This window comes from Pipra filicauda, unplaced genomic scaffold (genome assembly GCF_003945595.2).
Source record: "Pipra filicauda isolate LSUMZ 115617 unplaced genomic scaffold, ASM394559v2 scaffold2_size9829703_pilon, whole genome shotgun sequence".
Classification (NCBI taxonomy): Eukaryota; Metazoa; Chordata; class Aves; order Passeriformes; family Pipridae; genus Pipra; species Pipra filicauda.
In genome coordinates this window covers 2,132,324-2,146,366 of record NW_024104421.1, presented here as the reverse complement: position 1 = coordinate 2,146,366, position 14,043 = coordinate 2,132,324, and the positions used below count along the sequence as shown (strand labels likewise).

General features: G+C 40.4%; 1 protein-coding gene across 1 annotated transcript; it reads left to right on the top strand.

Annotated features, from left to right (window-relative positions):
* Positions 1-528: 528 nt before the first annotated feature.
* CMAS (cytidine monophosphate N-acetylneuraminic acid synthetase) lies at positions 529-13,373 on the top strand. Its single transcript, XM_027726692.2, has 8 exons — positions 529-729; positions 3,586-3,728; positions 3,940-4,095; positions 6,778-6,911; positions 7,800-7,894; positions 8,693-8,864; positions 11,064-11,214; positions 11,928-13,373. Exons 1-8 carry the CDS (start codon positions 569-571, stop codon positions 12,200-12,202), a joined length of 1,287 nt encoding a protein of 428 aa, XP_027582493.1. The 5' UTR covers positions 529-568; the 3' UTR covers positions 12,203-13,373.
* The last annotated feature ends 670 nt before the right edge of the window (positions 13,374-14,043 follow it).

Genomic DNA, 14,043 nt, shown 5'->3' with positions numbered 1-14,043 from the left:
GGATGCAGTGCCCGTTCAGCTGCCGGCGGCACCAGAGCTGACCTCCTTAGGGACACGTCCAGTGCGCCCACCGGAGTGCCAGCCACGCCTTGCACTGGCTTTTGTCGTCGTCCGTAAGGAATTACTGCACCACGAATCCCTGGGGTGGAAGGGATCTCTGGAGATCATGCAGTCCAACCTCACCCCGGCCAAGGCAGGGTCACCCGGAGCAGGTGACACAGGAACGTGTCCGGGTGCGTTTGGAATGTCTCCAGACAGAGACTCCACGCCCTCTCTGGGCAGCCTGTGCCAGGGCTCTGCCCCCTCTCAAGAAGTTCTCCCTCATGTTGAGGTGAAATTTGTGTTTTAGTTTATGGCCATTGGTCCCCGGCCAAAGTTTTGCAAGGCTCCTTCTTCTAAAAAATCCCGTTCCCTCCACACGTAGAGGGAGGAGCGCGTTACCCCCACACGCATGAGCGGCAGCAGCAGGACTACATTTCCCGACATGCCCCGGCGGGGCGGGGCCGCGCGCGTGGCAGGGCGCGGCGGGCGGGGAGAGGACTGGAGCGGGACAGGACCGGGTACGGCCATGGATGCGGGCGAGGGGAAGCCGCAACCCCACCTGGCCGCGCTGGTGCTGGCGCGGGGCGGCAGCAAGGGGATCCCGCTGAAGAACATCAAGCTGCTGGCGGGGGTGCCGCTCATCGGGTGGGTGCTGCGCGCCGCCATCGACGCCGGCGTCTTCCACAGGTGCGCATGCGCAGCCCCCTCCCCGACCCGCCTCCCTTCCTTCTGCCGGGGCAGCGGGGGCGGGAGTGGGGTCGGGATTGGGATACCGAGGGGTCCCGGCCCGGGAGGGGGGTGCCGAGGGACCCCGGCGTGGAGAGGGGCTGGGTGAAGCTGCCACTTCCTCCAGGAGGTCTTAGCGAAGTCTGTCACTATCTGAACGGGAAGTGCCAGAGGCTGGACCAGGTTCTGCTCGGTGGTGCCAAGAATAGGACAAGAGGCAGCGGGCAGAAACTGATGTATGGGAAATGCCACCTGAATGTAAGGGAGAACATCTTTATTGTGCGCTGGGACAGGCTGCCCAGAGAGGTTGTGGTGTCTACCTCACTGGAGATACTCCAGAATCACCGGGATGGAATCTTGTGCAACCTGCTCCAGGTGACCCTGCTTGAGCAGGGAGGTGGGACCAGGTGACCTCCACGGTCGGTTCCTACCTTACCCATCCTGTAACGCTGTGAGTGAGGCAGGTGTGTTGTAGGAGATCCCCCCTGAAGACAACGGGGTGCAGGTCAAGGATCAGGCAAGGCAGGCAGGCAGCACAAAACCTGCCACGAACTCCACTGTCCCTTCCTGGTGAGGGTGAGCAGGGAAGGAATGAAGGAGCTGAAATCTTACAGTAATTTGAAATTAAAGTTGTTCTGGCCCAGGAGAGAGTTGTAAGCACACTTGTAACTGACTTGGTCAGGGAGCCTAGCTGACGACCTTTGCCAGTAAACATTGATGTTTTTTTAAGACATCTGCATTAAATGGAACTGGCAGGCTGTAGGTAATCTCCTGTGAATGGTTGAATCATGGGGTGACATTTGTTGGTGGTCATCTAGTGCTCCCCACTGTGCAGAGCTGTGCTGGTGAGGGTTGCTTGGGAACAAATGAGGCTGAGCTTGGGATCTCCATGGATGGAGACGCTGCAGCCCTTCTGGGCACTGGTTCCAGCAGTCCATAGCCCTGTTACTTTGCTCATCCAGGAAAAACTGCTTTGTTTTCTCTCCGCCTGCACAGCTGGTACTTGAAGACAGCAGTGAAGTCTCTTCCTTGCCTTCTCTTCATAAGACCAACCCAGATATCTCTTTCAGCATCTCATGACATGCATGTGCTCCCAGGCCCCAGCCATCGGGCTGCTCTCTGCTGGGCTTCCTCTCTTTTTTTCTTCATGTTATTGGGGAGCCCACAGCAGGAAACAGCACAACGGTGGCAGTCCTGGAAACACTGAGTGGAAAGAGATAATCATGTATGCCCACGTTACAGAACAGGAGCTCGTTTTGTGACAAAGTGCCCAAAACTTTGGTAGCAGTAATTAAAGCTAGATAGAAACAAGTCTGTTGTTAGTGTTAAGAGCATTGGACATTACAGATTTTTCTGCCAGAAGAAAACTGAGAATTTTCTACACGTATACTGATAAACAATTAAGTGCATAGTTAGGATATACTTGGTATGTAGCACATTTAGGGGCAGGTTCCCTATGCAAACCTGCTGCATTATGTTCAGAGCAAGAACTCAGTGTAGTCAAGTACAAATGTAGCCCAGCTATAGCTGGATCCAGAGCTGGAAGTGAGCATGAGCTCTCTGTATCTCATCGCTGCTGTACCATTATCTATTCTGGAAAATCTTTTTTTACTGTGTCTGAAAAGTAGAGGAAGCATGGCTCAGTTTTGTTTTTAATAAAGAAACAGTCAAGAACATTTCCAACCTAGGTTACTGATAGTTACTTATAGAATTTGAATCCATGTTGCTTAATGACCTCTGGTGGCTTCTGTTTGGCACCTGAATTTGCCCAACAGGAAGCCAGTTAGGGTTGTGCAGTCTAACTTTGAGGCATAACAGGTGCAGTGTGTGGGTGTGCTCTAAGTTAATCCAGTCAACTTTGAAACAGCTCTGCTGACAGGGTACCTGTTACACAACAAAACTCTTGTTAGTTGAATGGGGAGTGTATATTTAAGTTAACCATCCCAAAGCAGTTTATGGAAAATACCTCTTCTGTATTTGTTTGTGTGGGTGTGACTTGACATTACTGTCACTGCCATACATATTTTTATTCTGATGATCCTGTGATGTCTTTGGGTGAAAAAATGTAACTAAAGCACCATTTGCTATGGACAGTGAATGCTGAGAGAGGGAAGGTTCTTTTTCATAGCTTTTGTCTTTATCTCACTTTTTTCTTTTTTCATGATGACAGCGGTGGCCTCACAATTGCTCAGTGTTTATCATCATATGATATTCAGACTTAGCCCTTCCTTTTGTAAATGTTTATTGTCCCCAAATGATCACAGTCTTGCTTTACCAGTACTGAAAGTTTTCTGTGCCAAAACATATGTAGCTTGAACAGCTCTTTCTCTGGGATTATATGGAACCCAATTAACAAATTTTAAAACACTTGCAGAATAAGCTAATATTCTAACTTTGTGGCAGTTTTACTTGCTGTCAGTCTTGTTCCTGAACTCTTACATGACTTTGACTGCCTCGTTCAACCCATTCACAATTAATTGATCAGTTAACATGCCTAACGAGTTTTGTGTGCTGACACTGGATTTTTTTGATAACACTCCTGAATTTTATGTTGCTTAAGCTTCCTGCATGGAATGCAACTCAAGCTTTGGATTTTACAATCTAGTGAATGTGTGTGTTTTAACCCCATTTTTTAAAAGTTGCTCGTTGGGACTGACCAGGATAGCTTTACTAACGCAAATAAAAGAACTAGTTCCTTTCACTGCACGGTGTAGCACGGACATAAGTCAGGGTGTCGTTCAGTTTAGATTATGGCAGGTAAGTAAAAAATGCTGGGATTTATTCTTTATATTAATTTCTGTCACTGTCTGCCAACAGTATATGGGTTTCTACAGACCACGATGAAATCGAGAAGGTTGCAAAGCAGTTTGGCGCTCAGGTTCATCGCAGAAGCCCCGAAGTTTCTCAAGACTCCTCAACTTCCCTAGAAGCCATCAGAGAGTTTCTTAATCATCACCATGGTAAATCCGTAATGAAATATGCTGAGCTTTTGTGTTGTAGCCCCAGAGGGATGATACATTTCTCATTTAGAAAAATAAGTGAAGCCTTTATTAAATAAAAGCTAAAAATATTATCTTTTTTTTTTTTTGTGGCACCTACTCACACCACACTTTGCTGTTGTGTTATTGAAAGTATGAATTGTTTCACAAATGTTTCTTTGTTTTTCTTTAGAGGTTGATATTGTAGGAAACATTCAAGCAACATCTCCCTGTTTACATCCCAGTGATCTTATAAAAGTGGCAGATCTGATCCAGAAGGAGGGGTTTGATTCTGTCTTCTCTGTTGTGAGGCGGCATCAATTTAGGTGGAGCGAGGTAAAAAAAGGAGGTAATACTTCGGTGTTTCTGGTTACAGTTATACTTAATTTTTATTTTTTTCCCAAATGCTTTGTTTTCATATCCATGGTGTTTTAGGAAGTAATATCAGAGGCATGGACTGAGTTCTCTGAGAGGTGTGAGATGGCTTAGAAATTCCTTCTAAGCACTGCTGTCTTAATATTACTGAGCACTGCTCAGCCTTTCTGTAATTGTTTTGTAGAAGTGATTAGGTATTGAAAATTAAAATTATATTAGCTTGTCTAGACTGAAAGCAGAGCTCCCAAAAAATTTATATGTTACTTTCTGCTTGGTAGGTATTTGTGTTTATGGAGATAAGACATTGAGGTCCTGTCTTAACCAGAAAGTTGTTTGTTCTTGCTATGCAGTAGCTAACAAGTGAGGAATAAAGTGAGGTAAGGTCTTGGTGAAGAGGGCATGGCAACCTCTTTGCCTGGAGGCTTAGGCTTTGTTTCATCCTGCTAATGTGGCTGCTGACTTATGTCACGTTTCAGACTGCCTTTGAGTCACGGGGAATGAACTCATGTTAATTAGCTCATCCAGAAGAATATGACTGTTTTTTCCCCAGAGAAAATATGCCTCTTGGCTACAGTTGCCAAGATGACTAAAGACTGAAATCCTACAAATAAAGATTGTACCTTGTTTTAGCTATAAAGTACCTTTTGTCCTTGTACAAAGAACTATTCCATGCATTATCTGTGTTGGGTTTGTTTCTGTGATTAAAGCAGAAATGTTTTCTTTGTTTTTTTAAAAAAATGTTATTTCAGATATTGTCACGTTGCTTTATTTTTTTAAAACTGAACGTTACTCAGATATTTTGTTTATTCTGAGATATAAATCACTTCAGATGAAGATTTTTTTTAATGAGTTCAGAAAGCATCACACTGTAAAAGAGCATGCGAAATAAATGGAGCTTGGTATTAGAGAGAAATTGGAATAAAAGTTAAGCCTTCGTTTAGAATACACACTCAAACATTCTCATTGTTCCTCATAAGAGGAGAAATAAGTGACACAGTTTGTTGGTAAAGTACAAGAGGAATATCAAAAGCACGGATGGCAATTTCAGGATTCTGTGGATTGCACTTTAGGAAGCCACATGCAACTCTACATCTTGAGATGCTAGAATGGACATTTGTGAAAGAATAAATCTCATTTGGATGTGTCAAGTGGCTTTCTGAAGTGGTTGTGTGCCACCTTGTCCCTATAGGTAGATTGTTAAGATAAAAAAGCCTCAAGGCCTACCTAAAAGAGCAAGTAATTCTTTAGTTCTAAGTGACATCCAAAGTCTTCTAATGTGGTGAGAGATAAAGAATCATTCAGCTGTAAGGAGTATATTTGAGGAGAACAATGAACACCTTATGCAAATATTAGCAGCTTAAGGGTAACTGCAAAAGGCCTTTCAGGAATGTGGTGTTTCAGGTGACTCACAGGAGCAGGTTTTAAAATTTTTTTTATTTTCCCATACAGCTTTAGAATACTGATTATGTTAAAATAATTTTATTGGGTTTTTTTCTGTGTAGTTCTGTTGTTCCTTCTGCATGAAGGTTTAATTTTGATACACCTTGAAAGAGAAAGGTGTCTCTCTCTGACTGGAAATGTTTAGTTCACTGAGCACAAAGCTCTAGTTTATTTATGAAACACGAGGTGTGTTTATATGGACTAAAGCCTCAGGATGTTTTGTGTGTTTCAAAATGCCCTGTAAACCCTTTTCATGGTTACTGGGTTGTGAGACCTGGTGAATTTTAGCTGGTTTTATGCATATGAATTTCAATGGCTTAAGAACAGGAGTCTCTGGTCCCTGGTTCAGTTTCTTCTGCATGGACTACTGGCATTGGTAACCAAATGGGATCTTTTGGGGATACTGTTTGTTCAAAGACACTTGTTTGTTTATTTGTGGACACTGATTAAATGACTTCTGAAAAATTAAGATGATGCATATCCATAAATAAGAAGTATTTTGGGGAAATGTTAAGATGGCTTTCACAGGCAAAAATTTTTCACATACGCTCATTTTTATTACCTTGAAGATTTCAGGTTGGTCCTGTCAAGTCTCAGAGTTCATTCAGGGCATTCCTATGTGCACTAGGAGACAGAGTACAGGGATAGTATTTCTTTCATATTTGCAAGGACAGTCTAGAAGAATGTCCCCCCCTACTCCTTTTAGTAAACAACTTTGGAGCCGACAAACTCTTAAGGTTTTTTTTTGTTGTGTTTTTTCTTTGTTTGTGAGTTTTTTGTGTTTGGTTTTGTTTTTGCTAAAGTTGGAATGAAAAATTTCCTTTTCCTCTGCTAGACATCCAGAGTAGTCCTCCAGTTTGTTATCCACAGTTCCAAGAAAGAGAAACAATTCAGTGATTCCCCAGAGAAGTTGTGGATTCCCCAAGCCTGTCAGCGTTCAAGGCCAGGTTGGGTGGAGCTCTGAGCAACCTGGTCTAGTGGAAGGTGTCCCTGCCCATGGTAGGGGGGTTGGAACTAGATGATCTTTAAGGTCCCTTCCAACCCTAACTACTTTGTGGTTCTTTATAAAGCTAAGCAACAAGAGGCAGTAAAGAAAGATGCTGGTGACTGAATTGTGCCCTTAATTTTTCAACAGAAAACTATTCAGAAAGTTACGTGACTCTGATCAGGGATTCTGTAAAACTTATTTTGTCATTTTTTTTTCCTCTGTTAACAGAAAACAAGATGACAGAGCCCCAAAACCTGAATCCAGCAAAACGGTACCGGAGGCAAGACTGGCCTGGGGAGCTGTATGAAAATGGCTCATTTTATTTTGCCAAGAGACATTTGATTGAGAGAGGCTACTTGCAGGTTTGTGCTTCTGTTTTTCCTGCTCTTTAGAATTATGCATATTTTACTCTTGTTGTAGAGGGTTCTGAATTCAATACTGTATTTTGATTTCTGGTGCAGTCAATGTGAAATAGCAGCACTTTGTCCTCAGAACAGTTTGCCTGTTATTTGTAACTTAGCAGGGCAAGCTGTAGCTGGGGCAGTTCCAGTTACAGCATCCTCCACAAAAAACAAATTTATACAAATAATACTGTGCAGTATATCCCTATAACCCTAAAACAATACAATATTGAGTTTCATGTCAGTTCACCAGCATATCTTATAATTCATTTTAGTGCTACTAAGGGTGTGAAACTGAGCTTCATGCAGTGGCATCGCCTTGTCATAATCTATAAATTTGTATTTTCAGCCAGTTTATTCTTATGCCAATTTTGTACTGTAATTTTAACAGTCTTTTTCCCTTTCCTCATGTTTACATCCCAATGTAGTAACGCAGAACAAAATTAGGGTGTGGTGGGTATTTTTCTAATTGAAATTATTTTTTGTTTAACATCTAAACAAAGACTTATTCATAATCTTACTAAGTAAATGCTAAAGGTATTACTATTTTGCTGATTAAGAGATCTAGGGAAATTAATGTGATGTAATTACTATAGTGCATAACACCTTGCACATTTTCTCTAGCTGTAAAATGAAAATACTTATTAACTCTTGCCTGCAGAAGGTTCCTTCAAATTTTTAGTTCTGTGTCACTGCCAAAACCATCATTATTGATGGTTCACTTCTATATAATCTACTGTGACCACTGTGTAACCAGACACTTGGCTTTCATTACAGGGTACTGAATTGTGCAGTTTTGTATTTGTGCTCAGCCAAGCAGAAAATTTGAATGGGTTCTATTTCATTTAGGGTGGTAAAATGGCCTACTATGAAATGCGTGCAGAGCACAGTGTGGATATTGATATAGACATTGACTGGCCTATTGCAGAGCAGAGAGTATTGAGGTAAAAGCACTTTTTATTCCTTTATTTCTTTGATAGTGCTCATTGTTTCAGAGCGTGGTCACATGAATTCATAATGTCTGTAATGTAAGTAATCAAGATCAAAGATAATTAGGCAACTTTATTTCTACCCCTAGTTTTTTCCTCTCTCTATTGAAATTAACTGAATCAGCTTTGTTATATTGTGGATTGCTTGGGATTTTTTGGTTGGTTTGTTTGTTTGTTTTGTTGAGTTTTTTTTTTTGGTTTTAAAGTTCAGCTTGGTGAAATGCATAAGCCCCTCTATAGCAATGTTACCACATCATCTCTGGCTTTTCCAGCTGAGGTGTCCCAGACTTCCATGGTCTGGACCACACTGATGCACATGAATGAGAGTGTTTGTGCAGAAGGCATGAGGTGATTCTATCTCATCAGTTGCCTTTTCTTTGCAGCTACTCTGCACTTGTCTAAGGAAATAATGGAGCATATTTGATTGGAGCATATTTTCTGTGCATTTCTCATCCTTTACTCCATTTTAGTTTTGCTCCCCAAAATGCTACAGCATGTAAACTTCTACACTAAGGAAATAAATTTTATCCTAATTTTTAAATAGACAGTGCAACCGAGCTGTCTTTTGGATTGTTCTATTTGTTTCTTTGAAGAGGGGGAATATAATTGGAGAGTGACAATGATGGGAAAAGACATTAGAAAAGAAAAATTTCAAAACTGATTCTTCTGTCTGAAGGTCACAGTTGTATTTCAAATATTCGTTTTTGGAGTGTGCAAAAACTTCCATCCTAAAAAGATAACTTCTTTGTCTAGCTTTGGATATTTTGGCAAAGAGCCACTGAAGGAGGTGAAGCTGTTGGTTTGCAGTATTGAAGGATGCCTGACAAATGGTCGCATTTATGTGACGGAAGATCACAAGGAAATGGTCTCCTATGATTACAGAGATATTGTTGGCATTGATCTGTTAAAGAAAAGAGGAATCCAGGTAGGTGTTGTTCTGAAGTGTGAAGTTTTATGTCTCCTGTAACCTGGACGTTAAAAGATTCTAAAAACTTATATTCTTGCAGCATATAAGTTGACGTTTCTTCACAGTGCTTGTGATCAAGCAGCATAATGTATTGGTTGGGGCAAATGTTGTTCTCAGATCCCTTACAGGAAAATAAGTGTTTTGAGAAAGCTCAATCACAGCAGCTGTAGCATCTTCCTCTGAATCACAGAATTTCTGAGTTGGAAGGGACCTTAAAGATCATCTTGTTCCAACCCCCGTGCAATGGGCAGGGACACCTTCCACCAGACCAGGTTGCTCAGAGCCCCGTCCAACCTGGCCTTGAGCAATTTCAGGGATGGGGCATCCACAACTTCTCTGAGCAACCTATTCCAGTGCTTCAGCCCCCTCACAATAAAGAATTTCTTCCTGATATCTAGTTAAACGTACTCTCTGTCAGTGTGAAGCCATTCCCCCTTGTCCTGTCACTACATGCTCTTGTAAATAGTTTCTCTCTATCTTTCCTGTAGGGTCCCTTCAGGTACTGAAAGCCTGCAATTAGGTTACCCCTAAGTCTTCTCTTGTCCAGGCTGAATAATCCTAAATCTCTCAGCCTTTTTGTCATGGAAAAATGCAGGAAGAAATTTTTGTGGTGTTTTGCTAGCACCAATCATATTCTGTGTAGTCCAACCACTCATTAATTACAAGTCATCTTCATCAAGCAGAGATATGTTGTTACCTCTTGACAACAGAAGAGGAAGAAATTTCCAGGCAAATTGGTTGGTTTGTTGTAGATCACCCGTGATTGTTGCAAAGAGGGGAAGTCAAACTCTGAACACTTTTGTCTGCATGACTGTTTTAACTGTAGCTTATGTGCTTTGAAGATGTAAGAATCCTGTGTAAATGAAAGGCTAAACCAACACAGACTGTAGCATGGCTACTTTTATTATTATCATTATTAGTACTACTACTTAATTCTGCTCATCTGAATCTTTGCTTGCATTTATGTAAAATTAGCCTCCTGGCTATTTTCTGTCTGTGCTGCTGCCTTTGATACAGCTAGAAGATTTTTTCTGGATAAGAACTAAGTTCAGATTTAGGCTGCCTTCAAAGAGCCTTAACTCAGTTCTGATGCAGATGGAAACAAAGGTAGCTGTACCCCAAGTAGGCTTCTTCAGATACGTTTTTGGACTCTTTATTGTAGGATTTTTTGTAACAGGCTAGATGAGACTTTCATGACTTACTTTGCAGCTGTTGCCTTGGGGCTGTGAAATGGAGTAGGTGGTTTTTCAGCACTCCCTCAGCTTCATTTTCTGTGAGGTAAAAGGGGAAGGAAGCTTGTAATCATTGTTTTGTTGCCTGTGGGAGCCTGTTTCCATATTTGCTTTGACTTGGGATATTTCATTAAAAACCTCCTGGTTTTTGTGCTGCACTTCTTTTATTTCTAGTATATGTTGCTGATTTAGTCTTGCTTTGTTCATTCTGTACTTAAAATCAAGGCCAAGCATTTGTTAGGATTTAAAAGCATTTAGAGAAGATAAGTTTGTCCACATTTTGGACGAGAAAACTTGGAGGAGTTGCATCTGCGATTTCTAAAAATCCCACTGCACTAATGTTCTGGTTTCAGCTTCCCTTGCACATAATTTCTGAAATTTCAATTTTGGAATGAACTTCCAGAGATAAATGTGCTGTGCTACTTCAGTCATTTAGTGTTCTTTTGGTGCTCTGAAGTGCTACTGTGAATAAAATTATGTTATGAAGGAGAGGAGTCAAGGAAAATACTTCATAATGTTCTACTTCTACAAATATTACAGAAGTCCTCCTTGGGAATTCTCTTATTCCATGCTTTATTAGATGATACTGCACTAGATAGCCAACATGCCACTGTACTGTGATACCCAGTATTTTATTTGGTACATGTTGCATTTAAAAAGAAAAATGTAAATTTCTTTTTTTAATATCAGGGAGGGCTACAGAAAGGTGTTTTACTATCCCAGAGCAACTTCAAGACTGTGATGTGATTTTGGATGCTAATCACTTGTGCTCTGAGTTCTGATTGAAGAAACTGGTTATTCAATGCTTTTCTGATATCTAGGAGAGCTTCTATGAGCAAAACTATTTTTTTCTTATAGTAAATCAACTTACATGTCTTATTTCTTTGTTTGTAGAATTTATTCTAAGTTGATTTTATTTTCATAGGTTCGACTCATCTCTGAAAGAGATTGTTCAAAAACACTGTCAGCCATGCAGCTGGGATGTGTAGCAAAAGTTAGTGCAACAAATAAATTACAGGTTCTGAAGGACTGGCAAGAAGACATGGGTTTGAGCTGGAAAGAGGTTGCTTACTTAGGTAAGTTCCTCTTTTGTTGGTAGTAAACCTTTATATAGTATAGACAAATACAAACTTCATAGTGCTGCTGAGCTTCAAAACACTTTTCTCTTTGTCAATGTGCTGAACTTAATGGGATTGATGTGCAAATTGCAGCACACAATCACCAAAAGCAGGCATGTATTTTAAAGGCTTGTTAGGGTGCCATCTAAATGTTAAAGGCATTGATGAATCAGTGTGTAATTTGGTAAGGGAAGTCTTAACTGTTTTTCTAATGGGATTTATGAAAGCTTACAGGTACAGCTGACAATTTTGAACTGATTCTAGTTCATTTCAGGTGAATATTGTATTGATTATGTTCTGAAATGGAAACCAGAGATGGACAGATTAAAACGAAAGCCAGTATGATTTTGTGCTAAATTGTATTTGAGTGACATATTAAGCTTAGAGTCCTGCAAATGCTTGTTCAGTTGCTTACATAATTTTACTACTCTTAAAAGTAGCGTTCTCTTGCCTGAAGATTGTGAAGTGTGATCAGCACCTACATGGATCACAAAGATTTTCTGACAACTGACTCACATATGCAAAGTGCTGCTGAGCTGCTGAGATGAACGTTTTGGCAAAACCACGAATTTAAAAAAAAAAACAGATTAGTGCGTGCACAGAGAAACACTGACTTTGCTCAGCCTTTCCCCTCTGTGATATTTTGCCTTGTCTGTCATCTTCCCTAATAGGAAATGAAGAGTCTGATGTGGAATGCCTGAAGCAAGCAGGCATGAGTGGTGTGCCTGCTGATGCTTGTGCAGCTGCTCAGAAGGCTGCTGGTTACATTTGCAAGAGCAGCGGTGGCTGTGGAGCCGTGCGGGAGTTCGCCGAACACATATTCCTGTTGTTAGAAAAAGTGAACTCTGCAAGGAAGCAAATGGAAGAAATGAGTTCAGCAGAAAAGGAAATGGGGGGAAATGAGAACAGCAGGAGAGGAAATAAGGAACTAATGAAAAAGGAGTAACACCGTTGGTCATTCCTGCTGTTCTTTGTCTCCTCTTCCTCCTTCAGTAAATCCCAAAGGAGAGCTCTCAAGTTTTACATCAAAGTAGAGTTAAAAAAAGGTCTCCCTCTAATTTAAGGTCCCACTTTAAGTGCTGATATTCATGATTGTATGCTGCAAATATGATCATATTCACGATTATTTTAAAAGCCATTTATAAGCAATGGAAGGAATGTTGCAAAAGGCAGCAAATCTACTCTAAATCTCCTCCTAATCATCACGCCTGTCCTCCAGGAGTGATGTGTCTTTATATCATAATCAGAATGTTTTCAGGGATCAATGATTTTGCATGACTTGAGGGTTTGTAATTCAAATTTTAAAGAAAAAAATTCTGTCAGTTTTGCTCATGTGGTTTATGTTTCTTCTACCAAATATCATCGTGGTGTTGTGGTTGTGTGATTGCATTTTACAGAATTTGTCCTTAGTAAGGAAGAGTTTTAACATATGCTGGAGATGTCAGGTGTAAAGTACTATAAGACTTCTTCCTGTATTTTTAAAACACAGCTCAGTTCCTGGAAAACCAGTTAATATTAGTATTAGGTAAGCAAAGCACTTAAGCATGTGTTCAATTTTAAGCTCATAAATAATTAAATCACATTTGGAATTGTGCCTCTTATTTTTGAGTCTGTTTATATTGGGTTTTATTGAAGTGCTTAAATTAACATACCCAAATGTTTTGCCAGATTTGGAGTTAAATTTCCCATTGACTTTGAGGTCTTTGCAGAAACTCAGTTTCTTTCTATGGGGACTTTATGGCTACCAGTAATGAGTTAAAGCCAAGCAAAACTCTTTAAGTTTATTGTATGGAAAAGTATCTGCTGTTTAAAAAAAAAACCCAAAACATAATTGATTGTGGGTTTATATAAAATATATGTACAGACTGCTTTTAGCATGTTAAAGCTGGTTTATGTGTTTGTATTTATGAAAAATAGGATTTGTATTGTTCCATGCAAATACAATATTATTTATCAGTGAGTCAAGTTCTGTCTTGGGCTCTGCTAAAAAATAAAAAAACCATGCTGCACAGGCAATTACTACTGAGGTGAGTGATAATGGCTTGTCATTTTATTTTGCTTCCCTGCTAAATAGAAATTCCCAATATAATATCACTCAATATATTTGCCTCTGATTACCTCGGTGTTTACTTCCTTTCATGAAGCCAAATTAGGCAGTAAAAGAATTTTGGTCCAATCTACAGTTAACAGGGTTATCAGGGTTAACAGATGAATTGTTTACTGCACTAACCAGCTCTAAGTTATCACTGTAGTATTTCATTTCTGTCAGGGCTCTGGATAAATCCCATGGATTTTGATAACAGGAGAGACACGTTTCGTTTTGGACAGAACTGCAGACTTTGGTATGGGTACATGAATTATTTTAGTTGTACAGGCTGTACTGTAAAGCTTCAGAAGCCCAGATTGGATAAACAATTCAGGTTTGACAATATCATACAGAAATTGGCCAAGTTTTTGGTTACCTCACTTTGTCATTGTTAACTTGATGACTTTGATTGCAGGAGCAATTCCCTGTGAATAGATAGCTTTAAACAAGGTGACTGTGATGTACTTGATCCCCGTGTCATTTCTGTTAGAGAAAGCATAAAGCACAAATAAGTGCAATTATATTAGCAATATGAGTGGGCAGTGCTATTTGTAGCTTACTGTTTGAGTCAAGAACTCTTCAGTGTTTCGGCTGCTTGCTGAACATGCTGCATATTCTTTGGGGCTGCACCCCAAAAAATTCTAAATGTATCAAAAATAAATACAGAAACACCTTCAATGGTAGCTGATAATATAAATGTT